Source organism: Passer montanus, unplaced genomic scaffold (genome assembly GCF_014805655.1).
Source record: "Passer montanus isolate IOZ18808 unplaced genomic scaffold, ASM1480565v1 scaffold9, whole genome shotgun sequence".
Taxonomy (NCBI): domain Eukaryota; kingdom Metazoa; phylum Chordata; class Aves; order Passeriformes; family Passeridae; genus Passer; species Passer montanus.
The window spans coordinates 11,864,960-11,888,758 of record NW_024374367.1 but is presented as its reverse complement, the minus strand read 5'-3'; the positions used below and the strand labels follow the sequence as shown (position 1 = coordinate 11,888,758).

At 38.9% G+C, this 23,799-nt stretch overlaps 1 protein-coding gene across 1 annotated transcript in view; it reads left to right on the top strand.

The window, feature by feature from the left end:
* SUCLG2 (succinate-CoA ligase GDP-forming subunit beta) overlaps positions 1-23,277 on the top strand; it is a 105,230-nt gene extending 81,953 nt beyond the window's left edge. Inside the window, exons 10-11 of the mRNA XM_039734373.1 lie at positions 13,933-14,053; positions 21,324-23,277. Coding sequence (XP_039590307.1) covers positions 13,933-14,053; positions 21,324-21,439 — 237 coding nt within the window. The 3' untranslated portion in view covers positions 21,440-23,277. The remainder of the gene's footprint in view (positions 1-13,932; positions 14,054-21,323) is intronic.
* Positions 23,278-23,799: the final 522 nt, after the last annotated feature.

The window sequence follows — 23,799 nt, the reverse complement described above, 5'->3', positions numbered from 1 at the left end:
CAAAGCCTGAAGAGTGGACAATTATTTCTAGTTTTGTAACTTGTGTGTGAATTTTATACCAGAGGGGGAGCAGCAAGCTCTCAGTGTAGAACCACTTTGGCAATTTCTGCCAGTTCCAGTGTTCTCCAGAAGTCATTTTCACAGCTGCAGCCATAAGATAAAATCAGGGATATTGGAGTTGCTGAAGTCCTGGTAATCAAAGCCTAGCAGGTAATAATAGAGGCTGGCTATGATGGTGATTAGCTGAACCATAGTTGTTTTGCAGGAAGGGAGATTTTATGGAAACTTGAAGTTCAGGCCAGAAAATAACGGAGGTCATGACATTGAATGAGGGCTCCTTGTGAGTTAGTGTAAAAAGCAATGGCCAGTTTTGGTGTAAGTATCTAGACCAGAATCCAAACATCCTGGTGACAGCCAACTGCCATTGACATTGACTGTCATTGTCCTTGGGCTTGCCTAGGCAATTTGCATTAAAGGGTGATGTTGGCTAAGCCTCCTTTGAAACACCAATACTGAGTTTGCTGTACTTCAAGTGCCTGTCCTTGAAGGAAAAGAATACAGAATCAATAAACACAGAACATAAGCAAAAGTATTGCCAATTTGGATCAGAATTGTCATCTCTACTAGTTATTATATCTATGATAACCTTTAACAGATGGCTAATTAAAAGAGGAGGGTTAAAGAAACCCCTGAAGAGGCAATTATGAACCAAAAATAAAACATCTTATTCAGATTTCCTGAAATATTTTTTTAAAATTTACTAAAATGTTGTGTTGACTTTTCAAGTATAAAATCCATATGCTTGGAGTGGTTAAATGTATTTGTAAAGATGGATGTAAGGTTATAATTTAGTAGCAATGGGGTATTTTAAATTGTTTAATATATTTCTGTACTTTTGCTACTGGTGACTATAAAAGAATTCTCTTTATGTGAATGAGAGAATATATTCATTGGATAAGGATTAATGAAATGCAAGTATATTTATGTTGTTGCCATAATTTGCTAGCAGTTCATTCTTTAATTCTGAATTCCAAGCCCTCTTGATATATTGTTAATCAAATATTTGGTGGTTTGTGTTCTGGCTGAAAAATCAAGAAATAATGACTTTAAAGTATATAAGTATTTTTGAGAGATGTACTAACTGTTTCAACAAGGACCCATCACATTTTTCCAGTGCTTCTCATTTCTGATTTACATCAATTTTGTCTGCAGCCATGTGTTGCCTGGAGTTGTGACTGGTAATCATTTTGTTTCTGAGATAGCTTTGACCATGTGCTCATAGAGGATCTTGTAAACAATCTGTTTAATTCCATATGATCAGAATAGTCCCAAATGAAAGGAGCAAGGCAGTAATCACTGTACCATTTACCTTGGCTTTAATTTGTTGATTTTTTTTTTTCTGTTTAAGTATAAATTATTCTTTATGGAGTTTCAGTAGTGTTTCACTCTTGGTTTGTAACAAAACTGAGGAGAACATTTTTCTTCATGGATATGAACAGCAGTTTTCACTCTGCTTAAAGTGTTTCTAGTGAATTACATATAGCAGAGCAGATTTAAACACACACAATTTTTTTTGGACCACCTAAGGAAAGTCCTTGGAGGTTTAGATATGCTTCTAATTTGGATCAATATTGGAACTAGTCAGAAGTTTTTAGGGCAAAGAGGTTTTCTTGATACATTACTTTTGGTACTTCTTAAATTTTTCATCCAGGTTGTGTTTAATTCTGAGCAGAACCCTCATTCCAGGAAATGCCAAGGAACAGCCTGTTGGCTTTTCTGTTAGGTACAACATAGGACTTTTTGGGTGTCTTGAAGCAAAGTCTTGAAACATTGCCCAGTTGTTTGTGGAAACAATTAAATTTGTAGGCTCAAGTCAAGGGACTAATTCAAAAGCGTTTGCCAGTTTGCAACTGGCAGAGGATTATAAATGAGTGTATCTGTCAGCTGCAGACACTGAAGACAAACAACGAAGTGAAACTTTGATAATGAATGTTTTATTGTCTGTTGTTATTCGAGAATCATTCTTGTTGACTTCATGGATTATAAAGTTAAATTGTTTCTCCGCCTTTCCCACTTCTCTTCCCATCACACCAAGGCATTACTGTAAATGAGTTACAGGAATCTAAACAAAATCATTGATTCTTAAATTACTGTATTAAATTTCTGGAGCAATCTCACATTAAGTCTGTAAGAGATCTGGTGTTTTGTTGGTTCCAGGCTCACTATAATGAAAAAGGTCTTTTAGAAGTAGGTGGCATCATGCAGTTCTAGTCTAGGTCTTGGCACATCTTCCATGTCCTGCACTATGTGTGTTGTAGCTTTTTGGTTTTTATTTTACCTGCAGTTTTTTGTCTGTCAAAGATGTCACTTGGTCACTATGACTGCATATTACTTTTATTCTATTTGAATAGACTGAGCTTATAAAGATCTTGTACATTTATTTTTTCCTATTAAAGTGGAGAAAAAAGCATACAAATGCTGCCATTATATTCAGGACTGTATTCAAGCAGCAGATTACATTTCTGATCTATTTTGGATTAATATAATATTCCCACAAAGAATTTAGTCTTTTCCCATGAGCAATATGGTTTCCTCTGTCTTCATATTGACTGTTAATTGTTGGCATTTCAGAAGATTAAAGTCAGGTCTTACAGGGAGTGCAATCATACAGCCTTTCAGATCTAAACATCTTGTTGCTATAGAAAACAAAATATTATTGCAAATTTTTAAGACTGAAATTAAATAAGTTCTACTGAGTATTTTTTTTATATATCTGAAACTCAGCCTCTCAAAATAAGACAGGATTTCAAGCAGTTAATTCCAGTGACAACTTTTCACAGCTTAGAGTTACCTTATTTTTCAGAATTAGTCTTAACCCATGGCCTTTAACATTTTACCCACTCAGGCAGGCATTTTTCAGATTATAAGAGGGGTGGCATCTTTGCAGTGAATATAGACAGGGGAGCCTGCAATTAATAGATAACCTGAAACAATAGCTTTAATAGCCCATGATTGAGCGTATTTAATAAGTAAGGAGATTTTCTCACTTTAAACAAAGAATAAGAGAATGTGTGTGGGATTAGCAGTTTGCATCAGGGGAATGCCATTGTCTGGGCTGAAAAGAGCTGCACATCTGTAGATAGTTGATAATTCAGATAATTATTCATTTATGTGTAGCTGACTATTTCATAATAAGAGGGGGTACAAGTTTGGGGGTTTATTTTTTCTGACTTAGATAGGGAAATGATTAATTACAGAGCTGTATTTCGTGTCAAGTTGTGAATAAATATGTTTAGCATTCATATGGCTGTTTACAAACAGGAAACCCACACCGCTTGCCAACAGTTTGATTAAAAAAAAATCATTCAATTCATCACTAATTCTCTGTAGGAAAGATCTTTGCATTTGTGTAGTTTGGCATTTTATAATTAAATTCTTTTAAAACATTTTAATTAGGCAGAAGTAAACCAGAGTCCTTTTGTTTGCTCTGTGTAAACACTCGAAGGTGTCACTGAGGTGAGAGCTGTCGAGAGTGCTGCAGGGTATCTTGGCTTTGAAGAGTGCTCAGCTTGAGGTTTGTAGTGTGTCCACACTTCATTGGGAGATGGCTTTATCAAATCAAATAACAAATTCAGGAAATGCTTTTTCAGTTCAAGTTCCTTGTGTTGGTTCCCCAAAGCATGGTAGAATCTTTGGGCTGACGTCTCACACAAATGCATTTGTGATGAGTTCCATGCAAAAAGGGACATCTGGAGCAGGGACTCGTAGAAAAACATTTCAGTCATCACCTGGCCAGGCAGAATTTAGGCAGGAATCTGTGCTGTTGGTGCTTGAAAAAAGAAAAGGTATGAAAGTCCAGAGAAGGGCTACAAAGAGGATCCGAGTGCTGGAGCATCCCTGCTGTGCAAACAGACTGAGAGAGCTGGGGTTGTTCAACCTGGAGAGGAGGAGACTCCAGAGAGATCTTAGAGCACCTTCCAGTGCCCAAAGGGGCTCCAAGAGAGCTGGAGGGGGACTTGGGACAAGGGATGGAGGGACAGGACACAGGGAATGGCTTTAAACCCAGAGGTGGTGCTTTGAGATCAGATACAAGAAATAACTTGTTCCCAGTGAGGGTGGCAAGATCCTGGCACAGAGGAGCTGTGGCTGCCTCTGGATCCCTGGAAGTGTCCAAGGCCGGGTTGGACAGGACTCGGAGCAGCCTGGGACAGTGGCAGAGGGGTTGGAATGAGATCCCCTCCAAGTCCCCTTTCAACCCAAGCCATTCCATGAATGAGGTTATGGTGGGCCATTGAAGGCCTTGGAAGGGAAGCCAAGGCTGTCCTGGTTAATCAGCACTGCTATTGCAGACTGTGGCTCAGCATGAAACACCCACTTGGAAATGTTTTTATGTAATCTCCCTTTTATGTAATTCCTCTTTAGCCACTACTGCGTAAGTGCTTAAAAAGTAATTAACAAAAAGTGCATGCAATGCATGCGTTCAACTGTTCCTGTCTTCAATAATTTCCTTGGTTATAACCATTTGCATTGTTTTCTTTTGAAATATGGATTTTCAGTTCCCTTCTGCAGCTTAGCCCAGATCATGACTTTGTCTTGGTACTGTGTGTATTGGAAAACAAGGCATGTTTCTCAGGAAATACATTCTAATAATGGGAATTTTTCCTTTTTGTCGATCATCCAGGAGGAAATTAAAAATAAAAAAAAAGTCACCATGTGAAGATATAAATGTGCAACTTTACTTTTATGCTCTCAAATTGTTGAATAAGTAATCTGCTGTGGATGTACTTGCTTATCTGATTTTGAGATTAAAAGGTATGAGACACTGCTGGACTTGTGTGCTTAGCATTAAACATTGCCATTGAATTTTGCACTATATTAAGATTCTGAATTAATTTTTATTTGTAAGTTGCCTCTTTGTATCTTTGGAATTCTGCACCAAGGAACTGTGTTTAAGTTGCTGATACCCAGCAGAAAATCTGAATTTAGAAAAAGTGCTACTGAAGCCAAGTGACAGCTCTTGGCTGTGTGAAATGTGGTTGGTTGTATAACTGAGTATGTGCTGGCTATTTGTTTGTTTTCATCATGCTTAGTTTCAAGTGTTATGAGAGCATGCATTTGAGGCTTGTTGTGATTTTTTTTGCAATTTAATGTGGGAGTTTTAAATCCTCATCAGCTTTTTCCAGTTCTCATTGAAGTTAACAAGTCTAGGAGAGTCATTTTTTGAGATAGATATTTTTCTTGACCACAGTACAAAATCACTTGTAAAGCAAGGGAATATGGTTAACAGGGACACCTACAATTCCATGTGTTGTTCTGTACAGAACTGGGGTGAGATATAAGAAGCAGCCTGTGATTTACATGTGTCTCCTGTTAATTTTAATGTACCTGACTCCCCATGGTTGCCTTGAGCATCTCAACCTTGATTAATCTAAAGTTAAGTTCCTTTCTGCTGGCTTATCTGTGATTGTTTTTGGCTCACTCCATCTGTTTCTTAATGTAGCTCTATAACTTCTTTCACAGTTCAGATTTGCTGATTATATCACTTTGGGTTTGTGGCTAAAACATGCAGTTCTGCTTTTATTACAAGATACTTTGATAAACTTGTGAAAAGTGGATGGGAGATTATTATCACATAGTTATTTCTCTGAAGGTGATTCCCTTCTTAATACAGAAAATAGGTGAAAAAAGGTTAGTAAAGATGAAGATGATAGGTTAAATTATTAGGAAAACTGAAGTGACATCAGTGATTTTTACTTGTCAAAGATACATATGACTCAGACACCAATTATTTTGTGATTTAATTTAGAAAAGGGTTGCATAGATATATTAAAGAAATGTAAACTGTGCTTTACTGGAAGAATGCATCTGCACTGAGTAAGATCTGGACCTGTCTTGATCTGATCTGTTTTCTCCAGCAGCAGCCAGAGGCAGGTAAAGAGGAGCTCAAGAAGAGGACAAGAGTCTGAGGATGCTTCCTAGTGATCTTTGATATTCTTGTACTAACAAGTCTTTGGTTGTTTGCTTCCAGGAATTTGTTGCTGTATATTCTCAACTCATATAAACTCTTGACATAACCAATATCCTATGGCAGCATTTCTAAATATTGCTGTATGCTGTATCTGAAAATAACAGTAAAAAGACCCCTTTTGTATTGTCACTGTCTCATTTAGAGAATTAAGGACTAAGAAAAAAAAAATATCTGGAGGCAGGTACAAAACGATTGCACCTGGTTGCCTTTTTCCCTTGCTAGTTTTTGGGCTTGGCTCTGAATCCTCTTTCTGTTTCCTCTGCTAAGACGGAAAGTTGTGGTTTATTTAGAATATCTGAATACAAAGCTTGTCCTGTGTCCTTATCACTCTTCTAAGTACCTTTCTGAGTCTTACTAGTTCTGCTGTAGTTTAGTACATGTTAAAAGTGAGCTGATTTTTATGTGGTAGTAATTTGGAACCTAATGAGGACAGCAATTCACGTTTTTGATGACTGCAATGTTACTGTAAAAGAACATGTTTTAATTATTTGGAGATTTCAGATGTGTACATGCAGTTCAGTACCCATGACAATGCATTTTTGTACTTTAATTAAGCTTCTTGAAGTGCAGAATTCCTTTTTAAAAGTTTCCATTGTCTTACTAAGAAATGCAGCCTGACCTAGATAGTAACTTCTATAGCATTTCATTCTCTTCTGCATGGGGAATAGAAGTCAGAGGTGTTTCTCAGGTGACAAAAAGGAAGATCTCAATTCTTTCTAGAGCACAAGGATCACTCTTCTTCATCTCTCTTTTCTCATGTGATGAGTACTTTTACTTAGTACTTTGATACTCCAAATAAACACAGTATTTGTATTTCTAAGGCTATTTCTAAAGAGGAAGTAAAGATAGGTTCTGGTGACTTTCTGTTTCAGGAAATAAATTTCACTAATTGACGTCAAATATTATTCACATCAAGATTTCAGATCTTAGGAGGGCTTTGGTTTTTGGTGGTTTGGTTTTTGTGTTTTCCTTGCCTGAATTGTGAAGTAACTCTGTTTGGAGCAAGGCACATTCTAGCTGGACTTGGGAGAAAGTCAAACTAGAAGGAAGAGAGAAGGCACACCTTGAGATGTCTCCAAACTGATAATACATTCATTTTCAACTGGCTGTTGAATTAAACAGAAAGTCTTGTACAGAAAGTGATCAAATCAGCATTTCTGTTTAGTCAGGCCTTGTTGTGGATATTTGTGATTATGCCATTTCACAGCATTGGCTTTGGTAATTTGCTAGGAGCCTGCCACACACCACACACACCATCCAGTGTGACTTACTCTTTGAACAACTCACCTGGCAGCAGCCCACGCTGTGGACTGTGTCCTGCAGCAGCTCCATTTCATCATATATCCATCATATATATCCATATATCCATCGTATATATCCATATATCCGTCATATATATCCATATATCCACTCTCCAGGTGCTCCCTCTTTTGAAGAATATTGCAGTTAGCTCAAATAATTTAAACTTGTCTGACCTTTTTGTCTTTTAACACCCCATAAAGGATGATGAAACTGTGCAGAGGCACCCCAGGGCAGAAGATGTTGGAATAACAGGGGCACGTTGCTACCTCCTGTGTCACATGCTTCAATAATGATGACACTGCTGCATTATTTTTCAGGAAGATGATTATAGCTTAGCAAAAATCTAATTGAAACTTCAGACAGCAAAAACATTAGAGAAGGTGTATGATGTGCCTCTGAGAAATTAATCTGAAGTGCTGAGGCAAAATTCAGCAAATATTGGATCAATTTTTATAGACTTTGCTGTTGTGGAGGAACTACTTGCAGTCATGCTGCTGTATAAACTGCCTTGGATGAGTGGGTTTGGAGGGTTCTATAACTTACCATGCTAATATGGAGCAGTCAATAGGAGTTCCCTGAGTGTTTAATGACCACTGTGCACTGCTTGTGCCTAAAGAGGGGTGGTGTGTGTGCCTCTTGGTTCTGCTGGATTAATGTCCCCCAAATCAGGCCCAAACGTGCAGCTGCCCTTAGCTCTGGGTGCACAGAGAGGAATTTAAAGGCAATCTGAAAGACTGTGCTCTCATCTGACACACAAGAATTGGTGATGTGTGGTTTTTTCAGCCTTGCAATTTGTGGTTGTATAGGTTGTTGTCTTCCCTGGGTTGTTCTGAAGTCTGCTCTGCTCATTCAGGGGTTCATCACGTTGAAGCTCAGATATTTAAAAGAGGGTCAGAACAAATTTATTCCAAATGATCTGGTAGAAAAGTTATCCTGCCATATTTGCACCAAAAATACAATTTTTCTATCAACTACCCGCTGCATTATGTCCCCAAAACAGTTCTAAAGGCTATTGTCCTTATTCTCAAGTATACTTCAGAATGGTACTTTGTGGTCTCAACCTTTTGTTTTCCTTCTCTTTATTCTTTTCCCTTATTACCATAGATAAGGATTATATTAGGAGCTGGTTGTGCTTCCTATCAGTGAAAGAACGTGCCTGCAAGGCTGCTGTGCCTGGATGATGGAGTGGGATTAATTAACTCTGCTCTGCATTAACCTGGGGGGCTGTGGCTCCTGGGCAGGATCTGCCCGAGACCTGGCCAGGTGGGAGCACAGGAAGCAAGGGATGGTTTGCAGCTTCCTAAACACATCTGAAGTTGATCCCAGACCAAGGGGTGATGGATTATTGTGATGGATGTGAGTGTGCCAGGGCTCAGGGGGGGCAGAGTGTGTGTCCTGCAGGTGAGGAAACCTTCCCAAAACAGTGAGACTTCTCACTGAAATTCACTGAAATGGAGGTTCCTGAGATCACACTGCTGCCTGCCATGATATTTTGGAATTTGAAGGAGGCTGTGTGTACAGAACTGGAATATTTCTGTTCCCAAAACATGCACTGCTTGGAGCTGGGCAAAGGAATGAAGGAGACTCTCTGGGGACTGCTTCCACTGTGGTACTCTGATGTGTAATTTGCCACTCATCGTTTCATCTCATTCCATTAATGAGCTCTGATCCTGTAATTTTTATTTTTGTGTCAGTGCTACAGAGAATTAAGACAAAATCCCTCAGCAGGGATGTTCCTGGTGGTCCATTCTGAGGGATATCTTTGGTATTGGAGAGCACCAGAGCTCTCCCTGCTCCAGACCCCTCCTTGCCTGCCTGGTTTTCATACCCCAGGGAAGGGCCACACCCTGGAATCTGGTCAGGTAGCAGAGGATTGTTGCTGAATTGTTTTCAAACCAGCAAAAGCCAATAAATTCCTGTCCTGTTCTAGATCCTGAATTCCCTGTAAGCAGGGAGGACTGAAAACTGTAGGTGGCTGTTTCAGCACATCAGAAACTGGATCTGCAAAGCTTTGACTTTGCAAAAATGTGGTGTTTTGGACTCTTAGCATGCCTTAAAGGAGATGCATTTCCAAAAGGCTTCTCTCCAGTGCCAGCCAGGTGCTGCCCTCTCACCTGCCATCCAAGAATGGGGCTCCACACACAACAGAGGGATGTGGCAGAACCTGGTGTTTGCTCTCACTGAGATTTGCCTTGTTCAGGAGCCTGTACAGACCAAAAATTAGCTTTGGGCAAAATCCTTAATCTGCTTTTCTTACCTAGCAGTTGGGATGCCCCAGACAGGAAAATCTGAATTATGTTTTGGAGGTTCATCAGAGTTTCTTTCCTGCTAGGGCAGCAGGTACATTGCCAGTGAATTTTAAACCTTGACCTGTTTTAGAATAGTGCAAGACATTCAAAATTGCCAATGTCAGTATTTCTTCACCTGACTGCAAGCTTTCCTGCTTTGCTGTTTGTTGACTCAACGTCTTTAAACTTATAACTTTCAGACTTTCAAAGTTCCATCCCAAAGAGGCAGAATGATATTCTGCATAATTTTTATAAAGTTAAATCATATCATTTGTCTTTAAGTAGAAAAAATAACCCTGCTCTCCTCTCCAAAGATATTTTTATATCCCTTTTCCACATTGAATTGCACTGTCCTCTAGTGGGTGTTTTAAGCAAATGTTTTTGTGTTTATAAATCTTTCATACTGCTCAGATACAGAAAGCTTAATCTTTTTTTTTTTTTTTCAGATGAACCATAAATGTTCTCTGATATAAAAAGATAGAGGATTAGAGTAATATTTCAAAACCAAATAAGAAAAAGTTATATTTGACCTGTGGTCCAAGCTGTAATAATACAGTGATATATAAAAATGTTTGCATCTGACTTATCTGTTGGAGCAGAAGGATAAAGAGTGAAGACACAACTGTGGGCATTTTATTACTTTGTATTGAGAATTGGATATAATCTGCTTCTTTTGCATTGAAACAAGTTTGGTAAACTATGAATGAATGAATATTAAACACCAGTGGACTGGTAGGAAGGATTAAATGTACTTCATTAGACTCAAACTGAAGAACTTTGTATCCCATTTTACCCAGTGGTTTGTTTTTTTCCTTAATGTTGCTATTTAGCTCTTAAAAGGCAATGTCCTTCTTTTAGCTGTGATTCCCTGGGATTTGAGGTGTAAAACATCTCTGAAAATCAGAATATGAAAGTTTTACATGACAGTGATTGTCAGGCTTCTGGATGTTTGCAGTACTGGATGTCTGGCTCCAGCTGTAGATGATCCAACTTTATTCTCCCTCCCTGGGCTGGGAATACATCTGGATCTTCATTGCTTGTGTCCAGCACCCAGCAGTGTGAGCATCCCCCAGGCTGGGGCATGTTTGAGTGATCTGAGATATCATCCTTCCACTGGTGTTTGCTCTGCTGAAGGGACGAGGGAAGAAACAATTGGAGGATCCAATTCAATTCTAGCAGCAAGCTCCTAACACCAATATTTTGGTTAGCACACTGTTACATTTATGTGGGGCTTTTGTTGGTGCCAAACATTCAAAACAGAATTGCAGGCTTTGTCAAGGCTGACTTTACCAAAAAGTGACTAGAAATTAAAACTATTAATTTTAGTAATAAAGTGGCATTTTACATAGATAGAGCTATCCATACCTACTTATATCCACTTTCATCTATAGAGAAAATACTCTCAGAGTCTGCACAGCTGTTCACACAGCACTTAGAGCTGTGGGATTAATGGCTGTTCCAGTATTTGCCAAGATTTAACACCAAATCTAGCATGAAAACAGAATGCAGCACTCAGCTTCCATTCCTTTGGCTTCCCAGCACTGCTGCTGAGGCCTGGGAGACTGTGGGGTTTGACCAACACTGGTGCTGATGTTTCCATGCCATTGTGGGTTCCCTTATTTCTCCAGAGGAATCCATAATCAGTTGCAAGTACATTTTGTGGGGATTTCACAAATGTCAGTTGTTTTTCTGCATTAAAAAGGCTTGACCCATGGATATGCTACTAGCTTTTGTTTCCTTAGCAATGTTGCTGAAATACAAGAAACATTTATAAGGCATTCTGGTAGGTAAAAATGTTTATTAGAATAATGATGCTGTTTAGTAACCTGTCTTGTATGCAGGCAGTTTGCCCTCTCCTTGGTATGTCTAATAGTCCATAGGCATTAGATGCTGAGCATGTGGATACAGAATGGTTCTGATATGCTGCAGGAGGTTTATTTTCCTCACAGACTTAAATAATACAGAGACAGTGCATTCTCTGTGCACGTGAAACACTGAAAACCTCTTCATCCGTCCACTGTGTCTGAATGCTAAAATTCTTTCATCTGGAAATGCAGGATCTAGTCAGGCTACAGAAGCAGATATAAACAATGTTCACAGATTTCAGCAGAGTTAAAGTGAATCTCAGCATCATTTGAACTGATCTTCTGGCTTATTTGGAAGATTACGATAAAACCCAAGATCGAATTCCCTACCTGATTCAGTTTCTTATTGATTGAATCCTTTTAGACTCCTCTCTAATTTAACAGTGTATTTTTATTAAAGCCAAGCACACAAACATCAATTATCCAAGCTGCATCTAATTTCCTTCATTTTTTTTTTCCTCTTGCTGCCAATGGATTAGAAGACATGATTAGAATTCAGCTTGAAAGCTGAAAAGCAGATCCCTAAATGAAAAAGTCTGTGCTAGGAATTAAAATATCTGTGGTGGGCATGAAATCCTCCTCCTTATCTCTACTAATGTAAACACACTTGGTTAAGTTGATCTGTCACATGTCTGCTGCAATGTCCCTGAATTAGGAGGATGTGTTAGGAAGGGTGGAGTGCTGTCTGTGGCGTGTCCTACTGCTAGAATCCATCACCAGAATGTTTTAACACCAAAGTCTTCTGCACGGAAAAATCTCTGCCATGAGGGTTAATAGGATAAGAGTTGGAAGGGCTCTGTTTTTCCTCTTAGGTTTTACTTGCTAACACCAGGAATATTGCTGTGTGCACAAGCGTGGGAACAAGGCAGAGAAGGGCCCTTCTATGGTTTTACTCTTGGTAGCTTCTGCAGAGTTAAGGAACTTGTAACACAAAGGTGAGATAAATGACTGCAATGGCATCACCAGCTGAAAATACAGAAAACACTTAACTGGTTAATGGTTAACTGCATGTATTTAATATGAGTATAAGGAAGAGTTATAAAATCAATTAAATTGTATGTTCTTGTTTGACTGGGTTATAAATTTCCTTCTGGTGCCTGTGCTCTGCTGAGGAAGCCATGCCATGAGCTATACACAGTCTCCACGAACTCAAAATGCACTGGATCATCTTTTGAGCAGCCTGGTCTAGTGAAAGGTGTCCCTGTCTTATAGGAAGTAAGCATTTGTTGGGATGTTGTGTTTTCCTTTTGCACTGTGGATGGCAGTATTACTACCTGCTGAACTGGGTGTGAGTGCACGTCGCAGGAGTGAATTGTCACATTTTGTCTGTGGGGAGATGTAAAACCTGATTGTGCAGAGCTATAAACCTGGGTGGCCTCGGGGAATTTTCCTGGTGCTGGTGTGAGCCTGGCTAGCTGGAGCTGGGCAGAGTGAATCCCTTCCTGTGGTGCAGTGAGCTGAGCATAATTGCAGCTGACATCCTGCACCAGTGCAATGCAGTGATATTTCATTCCTTCACACCTAATCCCTTCTCCATCCTCTCGGCTTTTGAGTCAACACAATTGTGGCAAAGCTTGTTTGTGACACCCACTGAAGCTCCTTGTGGAGCACCCCAAAGTTGTGGGTTAGCCCCAGGGTGGAATGGGGAGCAGCAGGGCTGCATCCCTGTGGTGCCCTCAAGGGGATAAGGCATGGTTGGGAGCCTGGAATATGGGCTTGGGTTAATGTTCTGCTGCCTTACCAAGTGGAAAGAAATCATATTAATATCTTTTGTGTATTAATGTCTTGTATGTTGTGAAGGGCAATTTAATTGTGAATCAGGTGGAGAAATTGCAGTTTCCAGAAACTGATGAATAGCAGTTTTTTGAGGTTATCAGTTAACCTGTTGTAATGAATGCTCTTCATTACATGCCTCTCCTTGTTAATTAGAAGGGATTTTTACTCCTCTTTATCAAGTCAGGGCAAGTTTATTACCTTTTCCTCTGTCGTGCTTATGATAAAGTGAAGATCCAGATTGTTTTGTGAAGTGTCCACATGAATATTTCATTGCATGTGCATCACACATTCATGCCCTGTGTTTTCTGAGCTCCAACCTCTGATGATTATTCAATACATTTTAAAAATAATCAAACTATAGCTTGTATAAGGTCTTTTATTTTATAGTTATAGGTAGAAATTCCCTTTTTTTTGTAAATAATTATGACATTAATTACTATGCCCAGGTTTAGACCAAGACAATTAATCACTGCTGTACACTGAAGCAATAATAGACTCAGACTCAAGTTCTCTGAGTGCAGAGGTGAAGCTTGTACCTTCCATAAATCAGAATCTGTCTGACAGAGAGCAATTGGTATCCTGGTTTGAATCTTTTACCTGTGTTTATTTAAAAAAACAAAGTCAAAGCATAAACACACCTGCACTCAATTCCTTCTTGGTTTCTTTCCTTCAGGTTGAAGCAATCCTTGTGAACATTTTTGGTGGGATTGTGAACTGTGCCATCATAGCCAATGGTATCACCAAAGCCTGCCAAGAGCTCGAGCTGAAAGTACCTCTGGTGGTCAGGCTGGAAGGTGAGTGCTGCTGGAATCAGACAAAATCAGCCCTCAGGTTCTCAGTAATTCACTCAGAATTTCTTCTTCTCGTAAACATATTGGTTCCACATAATAAGAATATGTCAAATTCTTCAGCCATAGCACAACCTGAAGTCAATAAACTCATATTTCTGCATTTATGGACCCTGGTGGTACTGGAAGCAAGGAAATTTTGCAATGGAAGCATTATGAGTTTGCCTGTAAGATTTGCAATGCAAATTTAAATTATTTTGATGCAAGTTTATGTTTACTGGAAGGTATTCCTTTTTAGAATGCAATTCCATTATTGCCAAACCTGCAGCAAAATACAGGATTTTTTTTTAAATTTGCACCAGTGTCAATTAAAAGGAAGATGTTAGAAACAGTATTTTTGAGAGAGAAATTACTGTAACTTGTTCCTCTGCCCAAACCCCCAGTCCAGCTAAAATCCAATAAAAACCAGAAGATTTGGTAATGGTGAGGAATATTTTTTTCTTTAGTGCATCCAGCATTGTTTCACAAGAAATAAAAAAGCCATAGAGAGGGGAGGACAAGCACTCTTTGACACTTACAGACTTTAATGGCAGTGGGTGTGGAGTTCTGCCTGTAGTTTCTGAGAAGTGCCCTGAAGGAGGGAGAATCTTCTGCCACTGAGTGAAAAGTGCCTTGATTGCAATCAGCACCCAGCCCTGGTAAGCTGAAAATATTTCTTTCTGGCCAAGTAGGTTTGGAAAACAGAGGGATTTCTGGGTGGGTTGTAAGGCCTCTTACTGAAAACCGTCCATATTCATGTCTGTGTGTGTGTAAAGAGCATAAAATGTCCTGTCACTCTGCAGTGGTGCTGAAAGGAGGAAATGCATCCCTTTATGGACATGAGATGCAATACTGAGGTGGTTTTCACACTGTGATACAAGGGAGAGGAAAGCATGTTCTGAGTACATCAGGCTTTTTACTTTTCAAAAATCACCCTCCCTGGGATTCCTGAGGATGCAGGAGCCCTTTGCTGAGGGGGATGCTCCTTTTGTGTTTCAGGAGAAAGCAGAGCCTTCCCCTCCCTCATTCTCATCCTGCACTGCACGTGCTGGCATGGATTCTGCTGGAAGTTTGACTACCCTAAAATGGATTTTAGAAACAAATTGTGAAAATTTTCTTTGGATGGCACAGCACCAGTCAACACCTTTAGAGACTGAGTAAAAAGTTTAATATGGATGAAGGAGAGACTGATGGATGTTGCTTAGAAGCAGAAAAGTTTCATTATATAAAATCTCATTGTTTATCAGCTCTAGGCAATGCTGTTTCACTTTTTGTCATAGCAAAAAAACTTTTCCTGTCTTTCACAGCTGAGAAAAAGTTTATCTGTCAGATTTGCGAGACTTCTCAACTGCTGTAGCTGCTGCTTTTTAAGTGAAGATATTGCAAAAGCCATTAGTTTTTCCTATGAACAAGATATTTCTGTTGTGATATTTGAAACTGTTATAAAAGAAACAAGAGCAATTGGTCATTTTAAACTGCACTCTGCTGGGTCTGCCACTGTGCTTGGCCTTTCTCCTGTAATTTTGATAATTCCATGATTGTACAGAAGAGTGAAACTCCTGCAGGGGTGCCTGATCCTCTTGTGCCTGTGGCCTTTGAGTCATTTTCGAATGAGAAAATTCGAAAGAGATTGAAGCTGAATCTACAGAGTGTCAAATACAGACTTAAATGCAAACATCTTTGTGTTACCATCTTCCCAGGGCTGCTCACTCTTCGCTAGAGCTGTGACAATGTTTCTCCTAGACTGTTTGCTGACTCTGGAAGTGGCAGTACCACATTTTCTTTAGGAAGCTCTCTCCCAGAATAATACAGCAAGCTCCCACTTTTGCATAATCTTTATCTCAATTTTTTTAAATTCCTTCTCTTATGCCTCATGTTCATCCTAAACAAAGAGCTGTGATGTTTACAACCTTCAGATGTTGTATTTTGGAACTGTTAGCAAGTCACTGCTGTTTTCTCTGCCTCCTTGATCACCTAACCAAGCAATACATGTATATTTGGTCCTTTTAATCTTTCCTCAGAAATCAATCTCTCTGGATTCCTTATCATCTTCATTGTTCTTTGAACTCACACCAGGTTATTTAAACTTATAAAGATTTTGAATTAATAATGAGTGCTGTGGAAGTAATAAGACTACTCAAGACTTTTTAAAACATCACTGATTACATTTTGCAGTTCAAAAGGAGAAAAAGGAGCAAGCACTCTTTTGGGTTTCCATTTTGAACATTTTCCCAGCAGAAGGTTTGTGATTATTCCCATAAATCTAACAGATTTGTGTCCTGCACTTTAAAGACTCGTTGCCCACATGCACTGTACTATAAGTGTCTTGATGACTAGAGTTTTAATCAGTCAAATCTGTCTTGATTTAGTAGGATTCTGTGGACAAATCTTTGTTCTCAGTTGTATAATAATTACAAGCCGTTTTACCAGTGGATAAAGAAAGGATTACTCTCCTCTTTGAAAATGGTAACTTTATAATTACATATGTTTGCTTGCCTTATCAGTAAAGAACTCACCAGCTGAGACACAGGATTATTGTTCAAAAAGCTCATGGACCAATGGAGAATCCACATATTCCAGATTTCATCTTCTACAGATAGAAAAGTAACTGCTGCTGGGTTTATGCAGGATTTTTTCCCTTTAAAATGTAATACACTTCACTTAAGTTGTGTGAAAACTGACTAGGAGTGCTGAAGGGAAGCCAAGCCTTGCTTCTCATTTATGTAGCTCAGAGTTAGATGAAAAGAGGGAAGAATAAAAAAGAATTGTGAATTAGATATCTATTTCCTATGCTGGAAATTTTATATCCTCTCTCTTTCAAAAAATGAATACTCTCTTTCTCTGGTCAAAGGGCAAGAAGGACTGGGAGGAATCATAGCTACTTAATATATTGAAATTCAGATACAAACAAGTTGCTTTTTATTCACATGTCTGAATGCAAATTTTTTTATATTTTTCATTCATGTGATCAGTGACCTTGTGTGTTCTTCAGAATCCGAAATATTCTAGTATCTTCAGAAATCTTTTACACAGAAGTGAAATTTTGCTCCAGCTTGTGTATCTTGTTTGTAGGTATAGGTTAGTATGTGTGCCTGATTTTTTGATTTTTAGTATCCCAAATTTCCCGTCAAGAGAGAAGAATGGGATATTGCAAAGTCACACTTAGAACTTCATTCAGACCAGCCTATACAGGCATCTTGGGTTTAAACATTCAGCACAAATTTAAATGTGCCCTTCCCTGTTAGGATGTAAACATGAGGCAGAAGGAGAGATTAAAATATTCTTTGGGGAAATTTTAAGGTAGGAAAGGGCAAATGGAGTGGACAGAAGAGTTTAATTGTCTTTTACAGATAGTCAGTGGGAGTTGGTTATGTAAGCCACCAAAACTGTGTATGTTACTACCTAAAGGTCACTAATTAAAGCTTGGCACCAGCTACACCTCACATCAAATGTTGTTGAAGAAGGTTAACTAGTGATGAATTCAAACCTGATTCTCCAGTACCTCTCTTTGGGACCTGAGAGGCCCCAATTTTCCAGGCTGTGGGAAGACAGGAGAGCATTCATTGCCTGATCCCTGCTGGGGGAGATGTGGCTCAGTGCACTCAGCAGAGCAGCATGGCCAAGCTGGACCCCTGCTAGGGATCCTGTAACGTGGGCACAACCTTCTCATGTCTAATAATAATTGACATTCTGCATATTGTGACTTTTTTTGTCATAACAGAATGTTTTGGGTCAATCCGAATATTTTTTGTATTATTCATCTATTTGTTAGCACATAGCAAATGTATATAACTGCTCATGTCACAAATAATAATTGACATTCTGCATATTGTGACGTTTTTTGTCATAACAGAATGTTTTGAGTCAATCAGAATATTTTTTATATTATTCATCTATTTGTTAGCACATAGCAAATGTATATAAGTGTGTCTTATCCCTTATAGATTATTTACCTGAAAATGGCATTGCAGAATCCTGCATCCTCTCTAAGCATCAGCACTGAGCAGTGCCCATTTAGCCTGTTCCTCTTGGGTTTATGGCAGGCCAAGTGAGTGAGGAACACAATCCAAATCCTGCATTGGAGTATGACTGGTTGTGTTTTATTGGTTTGATTTTCATTCAGCCTCCCACAGTGTGTGCTGGTGTAACCTTACCCCTGGTAGAGACCTGCTTAGACAGAATATTTATTATTAGGATTTTTTGGTAGTGAGTTGAGTACATTTGTTTTGCCACTGGTAGCAGAGATTTCAGGTCCACAGAAGTGTAAATTGAGATTGCATTGACACAGACTCAGAGGTTGTTCCAGAAGCCAGGTTTTCAGCAGGAGGATGTTTAGATTACAAAGCCTGAAGGTGCATGCCGATAAAATTACATCTTTCCAGGCTTTCTGTGGAGTGTTGTTGACAGTAATATATGTCAGAAGACAAAAACTTCTAATTAGAAAGCCATTCTCTTCATAGAATCCAGTTTAGAAAAAAACAAAACAAACACACACAGACACAAAACCCCCAAACAATAAAACACAGCAACAAAAAAAGCCCCACAGGCTCCAGCCCTGTGAATTTTCACCTTTTCTCAGCTGGCTGCAGGGCAGGGGAAGGGCAGATTATTCTGATAGCCTGGGTATGGGATTCTGTTCACAGATCTCTGACACCATCCAGTGGCAGAAGGTTAATGCTGGAAGAGTGGGATTCTTTATTTGTTTATTTTAACATCTGTTGCAACAAGATGGTGTTCTTTGTAGATTCCTAAATGTTTCCAGTGTTTTCGGAATGTTTAATTTGAAATCTTTTACCTCTGCTTTTAGCGGGCTCATTATAATTTCCATATTCTCCACATAGCTAAAATACTTAATCACGATGAGATAAAAGGCAATCACCAAAAAAAGGAGAATTATAGCAAAGGAAGTGCTTGCTGAAAAGTGTGGTTATTGTATGGCCTGCCTATAAAAGTGTTTTATTTAAGAAATACAAAATGTACTTGTACACTTTTGGCTGCAGTGAGATTTTTTTTTCAGCTTTCATCATTTCATTTCCCTGCATAAACTCCCCCTCCCTTCTCAGGGGCCTGTGTTTTGTATTGATTTTGTAATGCATGTTAGACAAGTGGTGTGGAGAGCAATCAATGCAGTGCAGAACAGATCCAATGTATTGTTCCCTCTCTGACCTGTTAGTAAATTAATATTGGCCACTTAGTGAAGAACAAAAGTTAGTTTTAAATACTTGGCTATAACAAACACCACAATGTTTTTTTCTGTGTGGGAAAATTTCCTGGAAAATTTCCCTCTTTCCATTATTTTTCTCTTCATAACACTTTGTCTTGTAGAATCCTGTTTGAGAGATCAGTACAGTCTTGACTGTTTTAAATGTTTATCACACCTGTATCTAAATAAAAGGCAAAGCCTTTAAGGTATGTTGGGAATCACTGTACAAGTGTGAGGGACTCCAAAGAGAAGAGAAGCTTGGGAATGGCTCCTGCCTCCCCTGTGCAGTGCTGGGCTGACAAGTAGCAGCCTCCACATTACATCAGATAGGATACTTGAACAAAAATCAAATATTATGCTCTTTCTTTTTTTTTTTTTGCCCATAATATTTTTTTTTCTATAGAAAAAGTTCTGTACAGTTCTGGGTGTTACTAAGCAACCAAATCCCCCTTCTGTCAAAGATTTCAGATGCCTTTGACCTTCCTGCACAAACCCTGCAGCGTGTCCTCTGCACAGCCATGGGAAGCATGACCTGTTCTGCCAGTGCCTTTGCAGAGGGAGCAGATGGGTCCCACATTCCTCTTCCTGATCCTGCCTCTCCCATCACAGAGTGCTGTGACAGGGATGGCTTTGGTCCCTTTCAACTCCAGGAGTGGCAATCCTGACTTGAGCATGCTGATGAAACAGGCTTTTGAAATGCTCAGCTTCTGTGGTACCGTTTCAGATGTTTTATGAAGTCTGAAAAAAAAAAAAAAGAAATTTGAAAAATCATCCTTTAAAATGAGCATTCTGGATGTTGCACAGTAAAGAGTATGCTTCTTGCTTGATTAATAATTAAGGGTATAATTAGTGTATAGCTCCAAATAGAATTAAAATTCATTTTGCTAGGTCGAGGAATTACAAAGTAATTAAGTATTTTGGCATGGCAAATGAATAAGGACCCTGACATGGAGGAGGATAGAAATTATTCTAAAGAGGCCCAGCTCAGGGTGCTTGTGGCTGGTGTGTGACCCCAAAGTGTGGATTCTGCTTCCTCAGTAGGATATCTGACTCCAGGTTCTTCTGTGGTGCAGAGCATAGCAGTGATCCAAAGTGTCACTTGGCTTTGCTGCAGAGAGCTCAGATTTTCTGTTAGTCTCAGTTTTCCAAAAAGAATGAGATAGAGTAAATGAGAAGGTGGTGCTCTTGTCTTTTGGACAAGGGAAGTGGGGAAAATGTATTTTCCTGGAATATCTTTCCAGCTTTGGACTTTTTCCCATTCCTTTGCATTAGTCTATTGACTGAAGTTGAGCTTTTTTCATAAAAACAGGAGCCCTTGTGCTGTGTAATCATGTTTTCTCCCTGGGGCAGGGTGGACGTGGCACTCAGGGACATGGTTTATTGTGGACTTGGCAGTGCTGGGTTTCCAGTCATACTCGAAGATCTTAAGGGTCTTTTCCAACCTAAATGTTTCTGTGATTATAATTATTTAGTGCAGCAGCAGAGGAGGGATTGGTGTCATGCTGAATTACTTCAGGGACCTTTGTATTCCCTGTATTTAGTAAAAATGCAACAGCACATTCAGGAGCAGCTTAAACCTGGTTAAATATTCAGGATTACCCAATCTTTGCCTTTCAACAGCTCATTTGGCAGCTTTCAGTTATCACAGGTGAATTTTAGTTACTGTTGACTCACTGATTAGCTGTAGCTGATTGTGGCTAATAAATGCCTTAAAAAGAGCCTGGCATGTGGTCCATTACCCAGAGCTCTTGCTGGATGTCCCTGCTGGCTCTGGGGGATGCTGCCCTGACCCTCTGATCTTCACCAAGCCCCTGTTGTGCTCACAAGTGCCATTTTCGTATTGCATTGTCTGTCACAATTGTCACTGGAATTAAGAGCTCCTTCTTCTCAGCTCAGTCTCAGCCACTCCTTTAATCTGTTGCTAAACTGAAATGTGTAGTTTGAGGCATTACCTGATTTTTCAGAGACATGCTAGGAGATGTTAATTTATTCCTGAGTATTAATTACTAATTATAGTTAGTGTTCTTTTTTTAGGAACAAATGTCAGCGAAGCCCAGCGGATCCTGAGTGAAAGTGGACTCCCCATCACCTCTGCCAACGACCTGGAGGATGCAGCAAAGAAGGCAGTGGCAAGCGTGGCCAAAAAATAACACCTTGAAGGTTATTCTCATGGAAAACTTGTGTTTCACAAGGTGTCATTCCTGCTGTTGTTCCAGAGGATTAATGGAGTTCTCCCAAGCAGAGATCAGGCTTGGGGGACTGAACTGGAGAGACCTGGCCAACACAGGCCATGGCTTGCAAGTTCAGAAATTTTGCAGCTACAATCTTCAAAATTTTATAAGTCTTTGTCTGATTTTGGTGATTTTATTAGTCACAACTGTAATAAGTAATACTTCACTCCCTAAAGCTCTTTTTTGTTTCTCTTTCCCAAATTGTCACTGACAAACTCATGATAAGACAAAATAAGTGATAATTGACTTCTGCCAACAGAATTGTTGTTTAATCAAACACTTTTAGGTCACCTATTTCACAATATTTTTGTTTGTGTTTTTATATTGTAAAGACTGAACTAACAGTGGATTTATATTTTTATGGACTTTTGCAATAATGTAAAAAGCTGTGCTTACAATCCTATTTTTATTCAAATGAATGATGATTATTTTCTTTTTTTTGGAAATCACTGGTTTTGCCTTAAAATGATTACTTTTTGTTGATGCCAATGGATACCTCACAATAGGAAAAGGGACTGAGAAGTTGGTAGAGAAAGGAACTCCCACTCTTACCGTGCCTAAAAACCACTGAAATGTGTTTCATTTCTTTTCTGGTCTTTGGAAATGCCCTGCTGTATTTCCAGCTGTAGCAATGCCATCCAGGGGGCTCCAGGAGGATTTTTCCGCCACTAAGGAAATGGCTGCTTACTTTTTAAAATAACCTCTTTTGTGAGAATGTCACTGCTGTGAGGTTTTAAAGTAAGCTGAGAAGCTGAAGCAGTTACCTCTGAGGAGCATGGAGAAATCTTCATCTGATTTAACTTCCAACAACCATTTCTAATTTATTGGGAATAAAACACAAATGAACTTTTCTATTTTTAAAGTATTTGACTTCTCAGGCAGCAGTAAAAGTATTTATAAGAAAAAACACCCTAAGTTTCACTACTCAGATATTGACCAAGATTCATTTTGATTATATTCTCTTTTGTAGCAGTTAAAATTCAAACTGTTAGTTACACAAATCATTCATTCAGGGAACAGAAGGCAATACTAAAGATCTTGTGTAACTAAAGAACTTTGTACAATTCTCACTCTGCCCAGGAATTATGTGCTGAAAATCATCAATAAATTTGAACAGTGAACAAATGAGGGGATATTACGATCTGGTTTTGTAAATGGGCAGAGATATAAAAATTTGTGAAATAAATTCCTAATTGTGATTTTTTTTTGAGCAGCTCTAATCAATACCGTGTTCTGCTTAGAAAAATGTAAATAAATTTTTCTTGGCATTTCCATTAAAACTGTTACATTCAAAATAAATTATCTGCACTAATCTTTGGTTCTTGACACAAATAGTGCAGATAGGTTGCCATCATCAATTCCTGCAGGTTTTTCCTTCTCCATTCCTTTCTCTACATATTGCTCAAGGAGAAAATGTGTGACCATTAGAACAGCAATAAATATGCCTCTAGCTCTGTAGTTATTGACAGAATGAAGGAGAAGGGTATCCTTAGCAGCCTTCTTGGAGGTGCATAAAAGCCACACTGCTCTGAAGGAAGAAATGTTTACCTCACCACAATAATAAGAATCACACTCTATTTTATATATTTTAATACTGGAAAGTTAAGATTCTGTGGAAAAACTGTTTGTGCAATGTTGTCACACACTGTGTCCCTAATTCTGGTCTCAAAACCATCCACTGTGCATACACAATTATTATTTTGCAAAGATTAATACTGTGTACACCATTTTGTCAAATAAATGTAAAAATAGACATGTTTATTGACCTTGTCCTTTCTGTAAAATAGAATCATGTTTAATTTGCCTGTGCTCTTCCAGTCAGCATTTTGTGGCAGGTGGGTGAAATCAAATGCATTGGAATTTAGTTTCAATTGGGTGATACTGCTATATTCCAGCATATTTACCTTTTATCTAAAAATGTAGATAATTTTATCTCTATATCTTTTCTTATGTGTAGGCCAATGACAGTACATACAAGTTTTATTCCTCTTAAGCCATATACAGAATGGAACAGCATAATTTGAATTTTTCAGATGTAAAATGGAAATTTCCCTAAGCTCTGCTTTGGTATCTTTGCAGCTTTGGTATTTCACAGGCACTGTGCACTGGCTGTAACCAGAGGCTCACTCTGGTGGTGTGGACTGGTTTGTTTTTTTTGTATGGATCATTTCTCTCCTTGTGCAAACGTGCAAAGTTGGGTTTGGTCTCCCTGAGAAAGGTGTTTTTAGTTGTTTTTTCCCCACACAAAGCAAACAGCAGCATGAGCAGTGGATAAGTTC